This window comes from Paralichthys olivaceus, chromosome 8 (genome assembly GCF_024713975.1).
Source record: "Paralichthys olivaceus isolate ysfri-2021 chromosome 8, ASM2471397v2, whole genome shotgun sequence".
NCBI lineage: Eukaryota > Metazoa > Chordata > Actinopteri > Pleuronectiformes > Paralichthyidae > Paralichthys > Paralichthys olivaceus.
In genome coordinates, this window is record NC_091100.1 from 2168152 (window position 1) to 2188223 (window position 20072).

The 20072-nt window shown below is 44.7% G+C and overlaps 1 protein-coding gene across 24 annotated transcripts in view; it reads right to left on the bottom strand.

The window, feature by feature from the left end:
• The window catches only part of cacna1ab (calcium channel, voltage-dependent, P/Q type, alpha 1A subunit, b), a 127538-nt gene that overhangs the window by 86554 nt on the left and 20912 nt on the right, over window positions 1-20072 (bottom strand). For all 24 annotated transcript variants that reach the window (XR_011243764.1, XM_069529811.1, XM_069529826.1 and 21 more), the window contains exon 3: window positions 10889-11191. Coding sequence is in view for 23 of the 24 variants with exons in the window: in XM_069529811.1 (XP_069385912.1) it covers window positions 10889-11191 (303 nt within the window). In the remaining variant the exon portion in view is untranslated. The remainder of the gene's footprint in view (window positions 1-10888; window positions 11192-20072) is intronic.

The following is a 20072-nucleotide window of genomic DNA, read 5'->3' on the forward strand; positions in this document are numbered from 1 at the left end:
TTATTTTAACATTGACTTTATTGATATAAACTTTTCCACCCAATGATTGTATAAAAACGTTGGACGACCTGACAGCGCCGTAAAAACGTGAGGCCGGTTCATCTGGATCACCTCCTGGTGGTTGGCTGGGACATTGTGGCTTCATGTCTTTTACGCTGGGAGGAAGTGGAGCCGCGTCGTCCATCTTTATATACAATGTGTTTTTTACTCTTTAGAATATTGGTTTCATGCACAAGGAAGACATAAAACACACCAGCCCATAAGATACGACTGTCCGCTGGGAATTACGGCACAGTTGTCATGGCAACAATGTTCCTGCTCCAACTAAAGCAAAAGATTGATCACGATCCAAACTGTCGTTTTCCACTCGTGCAGAAACATGATCTCAACTGACAGATGTTTTTTTCTAGCTGTTAATTTCTGCGGAAAACGTTTTCTCAAGATGCTTTTTTATTTCAAGAATATGAGACATCTCATCCGTCCCCGGTTATACCCGTCCTCTTCTCTATCTGTCCTCGCCACTGTACCCGCCCCAGTGAGCGCCGAGCAGCGCCGGGATTGGACGAGCCCTGGGAGACTTAATGACATTGACATCTCATCCTCTCTGGTCCAAACACACGACCTGTGACCCAGAGATCTGAGGCCGGTATTGACGTCGGCGACCCCGGCTAATGGTGATGGACTGAGATAAGAGTCAGTGTGAGGAGACAAACTGCTGAGACAATCCAGACTGTGGCTGCAGACTCACTTCCAGCCACACAACTACATTCTCACACAGGATTTCTGGACATGGAACACAGAGACATGGTTCAAGTTACATTTCTGAAAATGCTTTGATTTGTGACACCGCCCACTGTGACGCGTGACACCTGAGATACAGGTTAAACAGACAAATGCAGTTATACGTGTAATGTTACTCTGATTTTGTCTGAGGCTCATAAAATGTCCATTTCTTTATTTCTTTCTCAATTTGTTTTCTTCATTTGATCGTTTTTTTCTACACCAATAAATTTGCTTTATTTCCCAGGAAAAAAAGTTCCTCTTTTACAAATCAGAACTATACCCAGAGGACAAGGAGACAAATTGACTTGTTTTGTGTTTGTGGTTAACGAGGTCAGACGGACGGTTTGTCTCTGTCCCCTGAGGACGACCTCAGAGGTCACAGGCCGGGGTCATGAGGAGGCGTGGCTGACAAACAGCTGCTGATAGTGAAAACATTCCCTCCTCCCTTTTCTCCTCCCATTCTCTTTCAGGTTCCCTCCCACTGCTGATCGGACTGATGGAGATAAATTACAGATGCTTTTTTTCCCCAATTAGATTTATCTGGAATATTTCTCCACAATCTTAGGTGGAAAAACTTCAGGACCGTCACAGGACACTAAAATTAATTTGAACCTAGATTACTTTATTTATTGAGAATGTTGATGACAGTGTGAACCACTGATTTAATGCAAAATATTTAATTTATTAAGAAAGTATATTTGGATGATTTCATGAATAATTTAAGGTTCATGACTTTTGCCTTCATATCAAGTGAAGTATCTCAAACACATTTCCAGCAGGTAACACACAACAACATCTATATTTGGGTCTTGCAATTGAATAAAGACAAAAATCAACCAAGGAAAGAAACACAAGGCTCCTTTACAGCAAAGTAAATTAATTTTAATTTGGATCTGCACCACACTGCACACACAGATCTGTGTATTATTCTCTGAGAAATCAAGGACGATGTTGTAAAACGTTCTCTCTCTCTCTCACTGTTAAATAAAATGATGAACAAAAGTTCCTGGATGCTGCCATTTACTCGGACACACATCATCCACATCACATCCTTCTACCAATTATTATTACTGGAGAAATTATGGACAAGACAACTAGTTATGAAATGATCCTTTCAAATCTGCAAAGTAAAACAGAACAGCTCTTTCTTTGTGGTCAGACAGAAACAACAACACGTCCAACTATTTAACTAAAAGCCAAAATTGGCAAACCATTGTATTGATCTGACCCCATCACCAAAAATAAAATCCACCCTGAGGGCACCAACTAGCCTTTAGCTAATTAAAGTGTCACTTATCTATCGGCCCCCCCGCTCCTCTCAGTTATCCACTCATCCTCCTCAGCATCTTTGCCTCGGGTGCTTGTTGATTGACATGCAATGCTGACCCCGGGCCCCACCCCCTCGGAGTGACAGGGCCAATCCGCCGGTTCGGCCAAGTGACACACCAACGTGGCAGACTGGTTGTCAGGCTGATTGACAGGCTGCTGATTCTGCAACGTCGCAGTCAGCTCGACTGGACTCTCGCCCGGCGCAGCGCTGACCAATCACCTGCTCGCAACTTTTATTTTCCCCTGTAGATTAAAGGTTAATGAGGAGAAGATGAAGTCTTTCTCTCCGTTTTACTACTTGTGCAAAACAACGTGTGCAGTGCAGTTTGTGTTCGACCTTTTTTTTTTTTTTTTTTTTTTTTAAACCTTAACAGCGTGTGTGTTCATTTTCACACCTTTGGCCCGAGGATACGTTGATGTGATTTTGGAGACGACCTGAGTGAAGTTCTGATTTACATGAACATTTAAAAGGCAAATTTTAAGGAAGTTTTCAAAGTCTGAAACAAGCTTTGTGTGTTTGTTCCATACTTTCATCTGATCTGGTTAGTTTTAGTTTCACATTGTGAGTTAGGGATGAAAGACATTTGTCTGACGTACATACGTCCTGTCGTCATATGCTTGACACCGATTGGTTTGTAGGCAACATGCGTCTGACTTCACCACCAGCTCTGGGTGGATTCGTTGGCTCGCTGCTCTTGGAAATGTGAAAGATTTGCTTGCTATGCTGAAAGAAATGAGTCTTACACGTCTCTGTGAGCAGAATACCACTCCCAAATACTGCATATCCAGAACAACTGCATTTATTACGTGTAATAATCTGATCATGTGAACTACATGTACTGCGTTTAATGTGTCACTGCAACAACTGCACCATGAGATAGATCCTGGATGGATGGATAAATGGATAGAAACACAGATAAAAAAGACAGATAGAAAGACAGATAGAAAGACAGAATAGGAGGACATAGGTGTTTTATTTTAGATACACAATCGCTCTCCTATTCCACCACTTAGCCACAGCAAGGAATGATGGGTAATGGAATAGAAAAGCCTACAGCAGCTGGGGACCGCACTGCAAAACAAAACCAAGCTTCAAATTAGCTTTTGAAATACACTCGCTCTGCAAGCACACACACACACGAATGCCAAGAACACACACACACACACACACACACACACACACACACCTAGACACACACGGACTGTAGACTCACACACTTACACAAACACACACACAGATGTCTGCACTTGGCCTCTGTTTCTGGGGAGAGGCGCTCTGGGCTGCAGTGGAGGGGAGGAGGAACCCAGCGCAGATCAAACGCACACTGCGCCTGTCACTTCTCCTTCATTCCTCTCTCCTTCTCCCTTTTTTCTCTCCACTCCTCCACCGCTGCTCACTCCTCACCCTCTCTCTCTCCTCCGTCTCTCGGTGCTGCGGTCTGCTCGCCACACTGCAGTCGACAGCAGAGGAGAACGGAGGAGAGATGAGGAAGAAGAGGAGGGAGGAGGCTAGCGAGGAGAAGAAGAGCTGAGAGCATCGATAGCTCTCTCTTTTATTTTGTTGTAATACTCTCGCTTTCTACTTCTTCTCCCCCTGTCCTCGCCCAACCTCAACACACCCCTCGCCTCACAAACACGCACCGCTCCTCTCCTCATGTATCTGGAACCTCCAATACTGTTCCACTGCAGCTCAATTACAATAATTATGATCATTAAGGTGATCATATACCGACACTAGCATTCATTACTTTGGCAAAATAACTATTAGAGGCAGCCCGGGGTGGAAGAGTGGGGGAGCAGCCCCTCGTATTTCGACACTATGCAGACATTTTTACATTTAGGTTTCTGGTTCAAATCCTACTAAGACTGCTTTTTGCTTGTTTTAAAAATACTTATTTTGTCAAGCCCAAGGTGAGGAAATAAAATTGCTGATCTTGTGCAACCTGCAGCCAAAACCCCAAAGATTATACACACAAATAAGTAGAACATCAGTCAGTGGAGCGCACATCTTCACTAACGCCCCGGAGTCCCTTTAAATTCAATCACGCTACAGCAGATTACCACTGAGATATCAGTCTCCTGATATTCACACAGTATGAAAATCTGTGGCTGTGTCCACTTTGAAGAAAACGTTGTGGTCTACTTTTAAAATCTACTCTTTTTCATCTGCCTGGGATAAAATCCACTTTGAAAAAAAAATCTTCAGGGTTGGATGAGAAAATCTGGTACCGTTTATTTTGTCTACGATGTCTGTTTCGTCCGTCCTGATCACTCACTTGTGACTGTCCGAGGTTTCTGTTGTTCTTCCTCACTCTAGTCGGGGGTTAAGGGCAGATGATGGTGCCCCAATGATGACATTTTTTTGAACATGCATACAAATAAAGTTTGATTGATTGAATCAGGTCCCTTTGCAGTACAGGACACAATCACAACACAGATTTCGATGCCTGAGCTCTGTACTGAAATAGTTTCCTTGCTCACATCTCCACACGTGTCTAAGTAACATTACACCTCTGTGGACATCCTCCAGACTTCATGTCTGAAAACAGTTTTAATAAAGCATGTGACGACACACGGATACATTTAAAAGCAAAGGGATTCTCCGTGTTTCACTGCCTGTCAGTTAATATGTAAAATTTCAACTTCCAATTTGCCTTTGCCGTGAAAAAGCTGCTCATCATTGACCATGTTTTGCCTTTTTTAAGAGAAAGTTACATTTAGGATTTTAAAAGCATTGTTTTAGCACACGCGTCACCAAATCCCAAACGATACCCAACCCCAGTTATCTTCTCCCCTTCAAGCTTCACACCCTTCATCTCAACGTTTGTCTTACATCCTCCTCCTCCTGAGACCTTTCTGGAAAACAGATTTACGCATGGAGCGAAAATGGTAAATACTTATTTTACTCTCCACAACAAAAACATTCAGCAAATATAGAAAATACAAGTTAGAGTCTGGTTTACATGCTTCATGAGAAAAGGTGAACCAAATGTGCTGGTTTAGAGAAAACCAATAACTGACCAACATCCATTTCAAACTACAAACATAGTTTCGAGCATGAATATGAAACGAAGGATGTATTTTCAGAGGATGACTAAGACGTGTTTTGGACACCTGAGATGCAGACGAGAGAGAACAGGAGATGAGACAGTCTGCAAATATAGAAACTCACCCACATACACAAACACTGCCTGCTAATACATCTATTTTCTGATGTGCAGAGCTCAGATGCTGCGGAAACATCAGGAGAGTTCCAAAGTGCAGAAACGGAACCTGTCCTGAATGAGAAGATACTTCAACTTCAACTTCATCAGCCTGAGAAGAAACCTGTGTGTGTGTGTGTGTGTGTGTGTGTGTGTGTGTGTGTGTGTGTGTGTGTGTGTGTGTGTGTGTGTCCTGACCAGAAAAATGCAAATGTGCTTGAGGCTGAATGAATACAGTATTAAGCATGTATGTGTGTGTAAGTGTGTTTTTGTGGATGTTTATACACACCTGCAAGTCTGTGTGTGTTTGTGTGCATGAATGACAGTGTGTGTGTGTGTGTGTGTGTGTGTGCGCGTGCTTGCATGCATGTGCCATTCTCCCTATTCTACCTCTCTCACTCTGTCAATAGAATAGAAATGAAAAAACGCCACCACTGGGCTTTTCAGCAAAAGCATCTCAACACACACACACACACACGCACGCTCGCTAAAGGCCAATCAATAATTCACATAGTGCAGATTGAATGTAGATCAGTGACTCAACATGAGGGGAAAACACTATGGCTCTCCACCTCTATCGCTCTCTAATTCTCCTCTTTTCTCCACATTTCCATCTCTCCATCTCCACCTTTCCCCACCTTTTCTTCTCCACCTTGTTTCCTTCTCTCTCTCTCGCTCTACCTCAGTTCTCTACGTTCAACCTCATCGTCCTCACCTTTCCTGCTTGTGTTCTAAAAACTATTCATTCAGAACTCTCTAGTCTAAAATTAAAAAAATGGGAAAACTCCACTTAAAGGGAAAGAATGTGAGCGGATCTGAATTCAAGGGCAGTGGTGAGTTTCTAATCACGACAAAAATGTAATTTCTTCCTCGTATCTTATGGTCGTTTCATCTGTGTCCGTAAACTTTCGGAAGAGACTCTGCTGATTTGGTTATTCGAGCTAAGGCTCACTTTGTCACGCGGGGAACAGTTCACATTCTGCTCTGTTGGCGATTCGCTCCACATCTTCACGTTTTTAAACGAACATACGATCAAATAGTCGTTTCACATCTGTTTCACTTGGTCTAATTAAAAATAATTTTCTGGATTTTTCGACAGAGAAAATGATGTTAAGAGCTTTTTGACTGATTGATCCAGCGTGAGCTCGGATGAAGCGTGGATGAGCATGATGGACGTCAAGGGTGATAAAATTTAAACTTTCATAGAGACAATATCAGTGATGGATCATTATCTCTCAACTTCCTCTTTAAACAACTCAACTAACAGCACCTTTAAATCAATGTCTTTCTATTCATTTGTACTGATGACTGGCCCCAACTTGACCTCATCGAACACACAGCTGCATAGAACATGAAACACACACAGTTGAGGACAGCACAGCAGGGGCATCACATTACACCACAGTGAGACACACACACACACACACACACACACACACACACACACACAGAGAGAGAGAGAGAGAGAGAGAGAGAGAGAGAGAGAGAGAGAGAGAGAGAGAGAGAGAGAGGATCACATGTCTGGAGTAAAATTCTGTCAAAACAACCATTACTGTGGAGCTCGTCTGTCAGGATGTTGTCAGTAAGGAGGGAGATGGTAGTATACACAGTATATTCAGTAGTATACAGTATATACTGTGTGTACTGAATATACTGTATGTGTATGTAAATGTATGTGAGTCGTCTTTAAAGAGGAAAAAACTGATGGGAAAAGAATTTTGGTGAGAATCTCTTGGATATGCTTGGCTCCCACTTATCGTACAACACACTGATCTATCGCCGATGATGTGTGTCTTTAGGATGTAAGATGTCATGTATCCTTTTATGTATGTAAAAGTATTAGCATGATGCACTGCATCAAGACAGAGAGCACAGTTTGTCTTCTACACAAAGTTTTTGTATAAATTTTGTTTTGATGATTTGTCGTCAAAGTGTATTTCGCTTCAGGCTGAATCTAATGCTTTGAAGCTTTGGCTGTTGCCATGGTAATCCAACATCAATATTAGTTTATTATTGTATAGGTTAATCATCTCATTGTTAAAGGCACCGACACTGGACGACAACAATACTAGCTGTGCAAGAAGTCAAGCTTCTCCACGGACTGAGACAAACAGAAGAAGAAAGTTAAAATATCGACTATCAAAATAAATCAGAGGAATTTTTTTAAAGTTTGCATTTTGACATATCCAGATTAAAAATCTGAAATTTCACCATTAAAGTCTCATGCACATGCCACGATGTCACGAGAGAGAGAGACAGAGAGAAAGAGAAAGTAAAGAGAGAGAGATTGTACACTGGAGCATGAACGTCCCAAATGGTGATCCTGCTGAACAGGTGTTACAGTATCACCTCCCCCAACCACCAGCAACCACACACACTATCCACCAGCTCCAAATCAGACAGATGAAGCCAAGCCACTAGCTGATCCCTAAGTGTGTGTGTGTGTGTGTGTGTGTGTGTGTGTGTGTGTGTAGGGATGCATCAGAGCCCCCTGAGGTAAGTGATCCTGCTGAACAGGTGTTACAGTATCACAGTGTGTTTGTATGTGTGTGTGTGCGTGTGTGTGTGTGTGTGTGTCCTTCCTGTTCTTTATGTGATTAGCTGAGAAACTCTCATATATCAATTTTCACCTGAAACAATATTTTCTGATAAACAAACAAATCATTATATTAGATTCATTTTCTAATACCCAGCTGTGTTTTCTTGAGTCCAATGTTCTTCGTCCTTATTCCATCTCGTTTAAGAGACATCGACGCTCCTCTCTAGAAAACTAACGGCTGATCCTTCTGACCGTTTTCCTTTAACTTATCACACGTCACCACAGTTCAACCACTGAATCCCTATAAAAGTCACAGATGAGTAAAGACAAAATGGTAAACAAAAACAGAAAGATGTGGAGGGAGAGAGAAGATGGAGGACAGGAGATTTAAAGCAGGAAGGCAGGGGGAGAGGAGTTAAAAAGGAGGGAGAGGAGGAGAGGAGAGGGAGGTATAATGAAGTCCTCTGGGTCTCTGGTGGAAGAAGCCACAGTTCCTGCCAACACAACCTGGCCCGGTGCAGATGGCAGCGAGCAGGGATACGCTCGCTTTCAAATCAAGAAGTGGACGTTGTTTACATCTCAAAATATTTTTTTGCAATTTAAACGCCTTTTGAAAGAATTTCTGTCATTCGCTGCTGATTCTGGAGCCGCCTGCACATCCAGAACCGAAGAGCTGAAGCTGACGATCACGTTCAAATCTTGCGCATGTTTGTTTGATGAACTTTAAAAAACGTTCATGTACGTGTTAGCAAACATGTTTTTAATAAACATATTTACAGTCTAATCACATTTTTCAATTACAAGAGGATTTCTTTGAATTTTAGTTTCAATGGCAATGCAAAGATATGTATACTGAATATATCAGTATTTATGTAACAGACATTGTATCTGTGTTTTTGTTCTGATGTAAAACATTTTTTCTATTCATAGTTTTTTATAAGAAATGTGAAATATCAAGCCTCATTACTCAGCTGATATATCGGTATTGGAACTTTTCTTACGTAATATCTGTATCAGCATCCATATCAGTCAGGCTCTTCTCAAAATCCTGAATTAAACCCTTGTTTCAGTCGTAATCTCTGTAAAGTCAAGCAGCCACAACAACCCACTCACTGCTGAGAGGTTTTCTGGATCAGGATAAAAAGAAATATTACCTGGTGAACAACATCATGGCTGAAAATCAAAATCATTATTCACAAATTAAATAATCCTTTTACTTCTGGAACCCTGTGGTTGATCTCTACCTCTTTGTTTGCAATAGATGAGAGAGAAAGTGATGAATAGAATCAGTGGAGTCAAAGAGTGTGAGTGTGTAAGAAAACAGGTTACTGCTGCTGTGGAAAATACCCCCAGAGCCTCGTCATTGACAGAACAAACTGAGCGACCTCTGAAGGCTCCTACAGCCCCACTTGGACTGCCCCGCCGGCCTCGGGGTCATTGTTACTATAACGTCCCCAGATCCAGTCAGGGCTGTGGACGTGCACAGCATAGAAGAACTGTTTGTTGTTGCTCAAATATGAGAGGCCCAATCGTTGCTGAAGTTTAAACAAATTAAATTATGATATCGATGTGATCCAGTCATAAAACGTTTATAAAAATGATGCAAAGCAATGTTCTGTGTCCGCCGTCAAGTGACTACGGTTGTCGAGAGAACTCAACACATGCAAATAGAAGAAACACGTCTTCATCAATTTTACATGTGCAAATACAGAAAAGTGCAGCAAATAGTGGAAACATCAACTGAAATGAATGTTTCCAGGGGACCCAAAAAAGTGATGAACCTGGCTGTAGTTCGATGGGAAGTTACTGAAGTCTGCTCCTCGTCAGTGGAAACAATAGCCTGAGTTAACTTGTGGGGGGTGGGGGGGGAAAGCAGTGGCCTTCAAAATGTCTGTGCATGTCCCTGGACAGACACTTGTAGTGTCATCTCCTCGTCTCCTGCCAGCGCTCTACTGTCCGTCCAAAACCTCCACGAAACTAATCGTTTGATTTTGCACATTTTTACCAGGACTTAACGCCAGGCCAGATAAAAGTGTTCCAGGTTGTAACAGCAGCAGAACGAGCCGTCTCAACAATTACCGCTTTTTTCCGCTGCCTGGCCACCAGCCGCCCATATATGGTCAGTAGTAATTAGAGAGACGGAGCAGGAGAGTCATTTCCTCTCCCTTCTGGTTGCATGGTGCTTAAGCCTTCATAGTGCTGACATCAGCACTCAGCTGTGACTGTAACACACACACACACACACACACACACACACACACAGTCCTGTCTTCATGACTTCAGATTGGATTTACTTTAATGTCCCAGAGACGTGCTTCTTACATTTCAACTTGAAATGTAATGATTTATATTATGAGATCTTCCCATAAGGAAGCTAAGTCTCCATAATGTGGCTGTGTAACAAGATTTAGGTCCCCACAACACCAGTAGGCCTAATCCCTCACACACACTCAGGTCACTAACGGGTTGGAGCTAAATTCAAGATGCATCTTAATCATCAGCGTGATTGTCGGTGTCATGACAACCACCATCATCATCGTCAACATCCATCTTTCATTCCATCAATGGCCGTCCAGCCTGAGGCCGGCGGGTCTGGAGGCTGGACGATTGTGTAATGAATCAGTCAACAGCACACGGACGCACAAACATACCAACACACCATACACCGAGCGTGGAGAAACACTGAGGCCTAGCTTAACATCTCACTACACAATATTGCAAAGAGAAAACCACACAGACACTAAACACAACTTTCATCCTGCAGGTGCTTGTTCAACACCAAACCACTCCACACCAGAGTAAAGGCCACACACACACACACACACACTACACAGAAAGAATAAAGACACAAAAAGGCTTAGTTTAACATCTCACAACACAAGAAAAGAAAACACACACAACTTCCATGCTGCAGGTTTCATTTCAACACCAAACCTCTACACATCAGACTAGGCCATGCACCAGCACACACACAGACACACACAGACACACACAGTACCTTAGGCTGGCTCCTCAGCAGCTTATGAAAGGATATGGCCATTCGGTGATCTTTTTGGCGTATTTCCTCACCAGGTTGTCTTCGCTGAAGAGGAAGAGGGAGCGGTTGACCGTGAGGCAGCTCTGCCGGACGGGTATGGGGTTGTACAGGGCCATGGTCCGGGCTCTCTGGGCCATCGACTGCTTGTACACCCGCGGCGCTCCAGGGGGCCCCCCTTGCCTGCTACCGCCGCGGCCGGGCCCCCCTTGTCCGCCGGCACCCCCGCCACCGCCGCCACCACCTCCTCCTCCTCCTCCACCTCCATACCTGTTGGGCACCTCGTCTCCAAAACGCGCCATTCTGCAGACACCAAACGCCAGAGGTTAGGAAGGAGCCGGGGGGGAACCTCAGAGTGACACCTCCACATGCCACCACCCCATCAGCCTCGGCTCCGGACGCACATGCAGAATGGAGTTTGGCACGGTTCTCTCTCTGTGTCTCTGTCCTCCTCCTGTCTATCTGTGTCTCCTTCCCAGATCTTCAGCGCCGAGAAGATACCTCCATTTGAGTGTGGAGAGGAGGGAGGGAGGGAGGGAGGGAGGAGGAGAGCGAGAGGGGAGGGAGAGGAGAGGGAGAGGAGAGGGAAAGCGCACGGTGTCTCTGATCGTGCGTTTGGAATATGAATGGGGGGGGGGGGGGGGATGTGTTTATTTAATTTCTGCCAAATTAATTCAATGATAGAGGAGAAGAAAAAAACGCCGCTGGTTTTATTGTTGGATGAGAAAACTGCCCCAAAAACCGCATCAGCGTTTTCCTCTCAGTGGAAAATGAAGGCATCCTGTTTTCTCCACGTTTCGTTTTTTCGGTCGGGAAAATGCCTCTCCAGGAGTGAACCGCTTCTGGCATTTCAATCTGCAAACAAATCGATCACCTCGGATTCATGCGTAAAAGATGCATAGCTGTGCGTTTTAAATAAATATTGCAATCATCTCCTCTAAGTAGCTACAGCAGGAGACTGCGTCTTTTTTTTCTCTGCCTCTCTACAGCCTATAGTGCATCTTGACAGGATCTGCAGTTGTCTTGTTTCCCTCCTTCTCCCAGGTCCCCTCTTTTTTTCCCCCCTGCGAGATAAAAATAGAAATAGATAGGAGTGAAATCTTCAATAATTCATTTTTTCTTCTTGTGCCATATATCCGCAATGTTTGGCGCGGCGCGGCGGGTGCCACTTCTCACGGCCACCGCGCCACTCGGGTTACACGCAAACGCCAGCCGAGGGGGGCTTCCCCAAAATCCGAGCCCGGTGACATTTGTTGATATTTGGTGATGGACGGTGCGGCATCCCCCTCCTCCTCCTCCTCCTCTTCCTCCCCCTCCTCCTCACCAAGGCGTCGCTCACTGATTTTGGGCGTGATTGCGCGCACTTGGAGTCGAAAATCCACCGGTGCTCAATCTACCAATTTCCCACCCCCCCTTCCCTCCGGGGAGAGAGAAAAAAAATCAGAGTGAATGAAATGAAAAGAAAATGAATGTCCACATCAATCATCTATAATCCAAGGTGTGGAGAAGAAGAATCCCGGACGAGTAGGATCCGGAGGAGCAGAAACAGACCACTGGGGGAGGCGGTATCATCACCATCATCAATTCTTGGTCGGAAAACACGACGGCGGCTGTGCGGGTGCGTTTAAACAGCGGCTCGCATCGTCTTCTCCTCCGCCACCGGTAAGAAACCGTGCACCCTCCCCGCCCAGCAGCATCGCCCCCGAGGCTCCCCGAACCAGAGAGAGGCGGTCAACCCCGCAGAGCCCCAGAAAGTCCAGCTCCTCTCTCTCTCTCTCTCTCTCTCTACTCCCCCCTCTCTCTGTTTTTTCTCTCGACCCCCCAAGGGGACGTGAGTCAACGCGCAGTCGGTCCTGAGGCTGTATTCCCGTTAAAGATCAGCCGTGGAAAAACGGAGGACACCCGACGAGCGGAGCTGCTTCTCCGGCTCTTTTGCGTCCGGTCAGCCGTCGGGGTTGAGCCGCGCGCTGAGCATCTGATCGCTCTGACGGGAACCGAGCGCCGCGCGCAGATCCGTGGCCAAGCCTTGCAGCGCACGACGCACGGCGCCTCCCCGGAGCCTCCCCCACTCCAACCCACTCCCCATAGCGCACGACGGAGATGTATGGGCGTCAGTTGGGTATATGGCACAGCAGCTCCAGCCTTATACCTTCAGCAAGAGAGGGAAGCTCAATCCAACTTCACAATCATCAGAGCCTCAAGTAAAAACTGGCGAATGTGGTTGGAGGCTCTCATTATGTTTGGTTTGGATTAATAGTTTATTGTCCCCTTTATTAATCATCACAGAAGTTGCTGATGATTATTAGAATATTATACATTGAACGAATTGGAGCCACTTGAGAGTCAATTACACAACAGCAGAGTTCAAATCGCCCCATTCACTGTTTACTCAAACCCAACAGGAGCACAGGGGCCACACAGAGGAGAAGAGGGGTGAATATAAACAAGAAAGGGTTTGGAATTGTTTCTGATTAAGCCCGAAATAGGATTCAGGGGCCACATGGTTTGTGGGCCTCATTTGGTTTGTTAACGTGGGTTTAATAGTTTATTGGATTAGATTTAGCTTGAGGCCACTAGAGAAGAAGTTGCCTGCAGCTTTCTGACCCATGCACCAACAGCACAGTCCAAATCTCCACATTCACTGTGTCCTCAAACCCAGAATCAGGCTGTGGGAGGAGCACAGAAGATGCACAGAGGAGATGAGGGGGTGGACATGTACAAGAAATGGTAAAAGAAATAAATGTGGTTTCTGGTGAAACCCAAAATAAGATTCAGGGGCCACTTTTGGTCCCCAGAGGATTTACAGGGATCCTCACAGAAAAATGACAAATAATTTCTGTCAGTATTTGTTGGAGAGGTGTAGAGGGATGATTACTTTAGGTGATTACTTCCCAATGATCTTACTTTTATCCTCCATCTGACAGTACAGACATGTTACATAAAGCTAAATCTAACAATTCACAGAGATTCCTTGAGTCAAGAAGAAAACCGTCCTCGTGTTTAGCTTGACTGTGTAACTCTGAGCCAATTGTGGACTGTGAATAGAGTTTTATCGATGATTCTATTTTAGTTTTCTTTAAAATGTATGAGAAAAAAAAAATGTTTTTACCAATGAATAAGTTGGACCAACATTTTGTCTGCACGGCCAGGAGGGAGCGAGGAGAGGCTTTTGAGGACACTGTCTTTTGAGGACAGTTTGAAAGAGTTTTTCTCTGCCTTCACTCGTCCCCTCTCCTCCAAGCCGTCTGTCAGTCTGGCTCTGGCATCTGAGTCGTCTTTGATGCAGTTCAGCAAGCTGTTTTCCTGGGCTGAACCAACCAAGCTGTCACCTCTCCAGCACAGAGAAATGAAGGTGCATGGAGATGGGAAGTGAAGAACCCACAGGAACACGCTGCCCAGAGAATCCCTTTCAAAATGGTTCTTTTAGACATTTTCTACATAAACAAACGAGGAGGAAGTTAAAAGATTTTTTAAAAACACAGGTTTTGGCCTCTTAACATATTGTCGCTGTCCTTGATGCTGAAACAGCCACTGATATTTTTCCAAGGCCTTTTTTGTCTCTGTCCAAAGTTCTGAAACACGAGTGTGAGGCTCCGTTCGCCACCTGCGCGTCTTTGGAAGAGATTATCTCCATTGTGCATCAGGGTGGGTTCCTGTACCTCCGGCCATCTGTTCAACGCTGAGACGTGTTTGCTAGTTCTGCCGTTTGCCTCCTCCATCAGCCACTTTGGCAGGTAACCACCCATCGTTAGCAGTTCTGATCGGTGGAATACTCAAACTGAGCCATATGGTGGATTCTGGGATGGATCTGAAGGCAAACGGCACGACTGCGAGGAAGTCAACAAAGTCTCACAAAACTTTGTGATGGGGACTAACCTGGTGCGAAAGGGAACAATCAAAATCATGGCTTTTTTTAAAACTGTTTTGAAAAGTGCTGCAAAAATAAAGTTATTATCAACATTGTCAAATCCATTTCTAGTCTCTTCTTCTTTATGTTGCTCTCAAATAAATCTCAACACATTTCCTGCAGATAAAGAGTTTATCTTCTATAAGAGCTCTGACTGGACTCAACCGTTTCCCTGAGGTCACATGTTGTGTTCAACCCCCTCCGCTGCAGCTGTCTCAGGGCTATGCTATTATTTACAAGACGCCTTCTCAACGTCATAACGTGTGTGCATCACCGGACCTGCTCGTCATTCGATTCCCGTAGACTAGTGGCCACTAACAGGCCTGATAAAAGCCCGTTCCCGCTGACAGCATGGGAGAGAGAGAGCGAGGGAGAGAGAGAGTGAAAGTGAGTGTCGGGAAGAGGTGGGTGGTGGAGAGATGGTGGGGGTGGTGGCGGAGGACAAGCCTGCCTGTGATGTGTGCGATCACGGGAAACCACGCAGTGGTCGGATGCCAGAAATGACAAGCTGCCACCCCCCCCCATCAGTTATTGGTAATGAGGAGAAGAAGGTGAAGGCCGCAGATATTTTGCTCATTTTTCGCCTTCGTTTCCCTTTTTTTAAAATATTTTACAGACTGGCATGTTTCTGCTGCTGCTACATGCCCATACATCTCTCCCTGTGTGTGTGTGTGTGTGTGTGTGTGTGTGTGTGTGTGTGTGTGTGTGCTGCTGAGAGAGTCGTGCTGAGGCCCTGATGCGCAGCATTGTCATTCAGGGTGCATTCACACAGGCAACCCCCGCAGGAAGCCCTGGCACCTCCCACTTGAAATGACGCCCCCCCACTCCCCCCTCTTCCTCCCCCCCCTTCCTCCCTCTCTGATCTCACTCAGCAGGCCGCAGCTACAGAGCTGCTGAGAAGTAGAGAGACAGAGAGACAACGCAGCAGGGTTCAGGCCAATTCACGTTCAAACACATGAGAATCGACATTAGAGCTGCTGTCAGACCTGCAGGGAACTCCGGTTAATCTCCCAATATTATCCGAAGGGGCTGTGGATATTCTGCGGAGTTTCTCCCACCAGCACCCTGGTAAAATGTCCAGATAACGTCTGAGAGTACAGCAGGAGATTATACAGAAGATTCACCACAAACAAGTCGGCATATCTCAGGATGAATAAGAGGCGCCATATAGACGCCACCGATATTTGCACCAGAATTTTTACGTCATGTCCTCCCTCCCTCTGCTCTACCCAGGCTCCTCCCCTTCTCTGAATGTTACTGATGTTTTCCTGTTGTTGTGAACGTGTCTGACCTGGACAATCTCCTGCTGCGTTGTTCTTATGTGAAAGATGAACTCTGGAAAATGTCCGTGTGTGAGAACACAGCAGAAGATTACCCAGAGGATTCACCGTGAGCGAGTTGATGATGTTTCTAACATGCGATGAACGCAAAACTGAAAAAAACAAAAAGAGCAGGAATAGCATAAACTCTGTGAGTGCTCCTCATATTAAGTCACCGCTCACGTACACTGGGCATGTGATTGTTAACAGGAAGGCATGTGTGCTTATTGTTTTCTTAGGAAAGGGGGTCATGTGACAGGAGCCTGACAAATCAGCGAAGGCTACATTATGACCGTCATCACTTCCACACATCTCTGGTTCTGTTCGTCCAGACTGAAATGCAGCCCTAGAGTTTTCAAACTAAAACTCGAAAAGCAGCGTTTCCAGACTTTCCTGTTTTAGAGGCTCGTTTTAAAGGAGGAGTGTGAACGCCGGATGTAAACGAGATGTAAAAAACATGCCGCTGCACGTGTACTAACCCACATTTCAACTGCAGACGTAATTAAAATATAATTCAACACCAGAGCAAAGATTTTGACGTAATCACAGACTCTAGTGTTCTAAAAGAAATGTAGTGCTTTTAAAGAAATTGCACTTTTAGCTTGACGCAACAGAACACCTCTTTCATGGTGTTTTATTTGAGGATCAATAAAGTTGTACTGAATCCAGTTCTGGATACAGTGATGATCAGCATTTACAAAGCTTCACTCATGATGCTGACGAGCTGCATTTTACTGGAGTTCACGTGTCTGACGAGAACGTTTGGTCACGTGATGCTTCATTTATCTGAAATTAATGTGACAATGTCCGTGTGTGTGTGTGTGTGTGTGGTCTATGCAGCCAGGCAGAAAGATATAGCGAGCTGATGTAGCGTCCAAGCTAATTAGAGGATTGCTCTTTTTTTGGCTCGTTCTCACGCCAACTCAACCTGTATTAATTGATTGGCTGGTTAATGGAAGTGGAGAGGAGGAACGCAAGAGTGCGGAAGAAAAGGAGGAGGAGGAGGAAGAAGACGAAGAGGAGGAGGAGGAGGAGGAGGAAGAAGACGAAGAGGAGGAGGAGGAGGAGGAAGAAGAAGAGGAGGAGTGTGCTGGGCTCAGCTAATGGGCCCGACTCTGGTGTGTGGGGTAAGCATTCTGTTCAAAGAATCAGCAGTCTCAGAGAGAGAGAAAGAAAGAAAGATAGAAAAATAGAGAAAAAAGGAAAGAGAGATTGAAAGAAAGACAGAAACAGAGAAAGAAAGAAAGACACTTAAATGTAGTGTGGCTGTAGCCAAAGTGCTTTGATTACAGTGTTGTTCTTGTTCTTTGCTTTGAGATATAACGTTTAAATAGACGAAAATCAGACACGATAATCTAGAATCTATTAATAGTCTATAATTTATACATCAATCTGAAATAAGGTGAAATAATTCTCACTCATATGTTCAGGAGTGGAAGCCAGAAGAGAGAGCGCTGGTAGAAAACCATTCATTTATCCTCTGGCAAACATCCAGAGCGATATAAGGAATGTTTGCCTAAAATCACATGTAAATATATGAAATGCCTCACGGGTCAAATCCAAGATCCAGAATGCTCAGTTCCATGCAGCACAATGTGTGGCAACCCGCCAGCGTCTGAGGGACGGAGAGTGGAAAGGCAAGTCAAGCACGCCAAGCCCATATGTCCCAGGATGTCTAATACCCACCGAGGGGCTGTAATCGCCATCCAGTCGGATGAATGTTAAATTTACAGGAGAATTAAACCTAAGGAGAAAATATGTGTTGTGCATTTTAACCTTTTACTTCGGGCACAAGCTTCTTTAAATTAAAAATGGGGAGGAACATACTGTTTTAATTTTCCTTCTGAGGATAAAAATGGTAAATAAAAAGTATTTTCCTTAAATGTTTGTGCTTCTTGTCATTTTAACAAACCTGCATTCAAAACTACACAGTTGATGATGAACAAGAGGAAAACATCATGACTCTAAAGAAGCTGTAGTGTGGGAACTGCTGCACCTCAGTGTGAGCGGGTGAGTTACGACTCCCAGGGCGCTGACGCTGATTAAAGAGTAAAGTCGGGACGATGCTAAGATCCACTGTTTTTTTCCCCCCTCTGTATAGGCAACTTCCTCTTTTCAAAATCAGCTCTGTCAGAGAGGAATGAGGAGGGAGAAGGAGAAAAGAAAGAAAGAAAAAATGGGTTGAATGAATGTCGGTGATCGTATATGTTCTGTCAGAGAGAAGCTGATGCAGCAGAGGAGGAGAGAGGAGGACAGAGCGAGATAAAAAATGGAGCTGGGTGAAGTTATGTTACCTAAGTGGGTCAAGCTCAGTGACCAGTCTGAGAGACGGAGAGATGGTTCCATGTGTTCAAAAGGCAGAAAAGCAGTTTAGCCCCAAAAATCTAATCAGTTCATCTTTGAGTCCAAGTAAAGGTTTGTACCACATTTAAAGAAATCCCCTGAAGGTACTTCTGAGCTGGCATGTTCACAAGACCAAAAACAAGTTTGTGGGGTCAGAACAACCTTGACCTTTGACCTTCAAAACCAAAATTACATCAGTTGATCTTTAAGTCCAAGTAAATGTTTGTACGAAATTTGAGGACAGTCCCTTGAGGCGTTATTGAGATATCGTGTTCAAAAGACTGAAAACATAATACCTCCAGCCACTGCCATAAAAAAATACATTAAAACCCAACATGTTGGTGTTTACATGAAGGGAAGAGAGTTAGAAACCAGCAGTCAACCACAGTTCTAAAGTTATCCACACGTGTAATTAGTCTGTTCCATGCAGCTCTGACACAGTGTCACCGAGTGGTCCTGTGTCTGAACACGTTTCACCAATTAAACTAAATTAAAAATCATATTCATGGCCACAGATGCGGCGTTTCACCTGTGAGACAAAAGTAGGACAATGATCCCAGTGGACTCTCATGTGATTTTTCTTGCGTTGACATAACAGCGAACCAGCTGCACCACAGGAGTCCCAGTTTCCCCAGAACAGAAATGTCATCGGTGCACATTTACGAAGCTGCTGTCGGAAGAGAATCTGTTGAGCTCCGGCCAGTTTCTGCTTCTTCAAACCAACGATGCAACAGCCACAAGAGATGAGGATAAATATCGCGATCAGCCATCCGTGACGTTCCTAAGTGGTTTGTGAGCTGCTGTTTCTGAAGCCTACACTTTGACATTTTGTCCAGCGCCATCTTGGTTTTTCGAAAAATTGGAAGAGCAGGGGGTGGAGCCCACCTAAACCTGACACCACATTTAGACTACTTCCCTACTATTATGTTTTCAGGCTGATGCCAGTTGTTTTCTTCTGGAAGGAGGTCATGTGATAGGAGCCTGACGAATCAGGCTGAAAAGACCCGATAAGCCAGTGGTAGTGAACGTCTACGTAATCGCCTCAAACTCTTTGTTCTACCCTCTGAAACTCTGGAGTAGTGTTTGGACGCAGGACGTATCTGTAGCAGAGTTGACAAACAGTTTTCAAACAGTGTAGTAATGTGGTTGTAGCCTTAAAAAACCTGCTCATTCCCACAGTCAATGTCACTTTCTTTAACAGCGTCTTTTTTATTTATGGATTTCCCTGAAAAGATATTTAAATTTAAAGTGTTACCTGTGAGTGAGTCCAATTTGGTTCATTCGCTGATATTTGACTGAATAGTCGTTCTGCTAGCTGCCATTAACACAACCTATTTTGCACGTCTCAGTGGATTCGAGACCAGAAGTGCACAGAAAGCTCGGTATCCTCAAGAAGTACAGACACATGTTCCGTATCCTGCTATAAATACAGCGAGGAGCCCGAAGAACGAGGTCTGAGGTTCAATTCCCAGTCTGCATCTGTTCAAAGACGGCAAGGCCAGGTGGACTAGAGACTGATGGGAGAGTTTGTCTATTTATAGAAGCGCATGTTGGACCAGGTCCCTCGTCTCTCCAGGTGGTTTCCCTGCCTTCTGCCAACTGCACCATGGTGCAG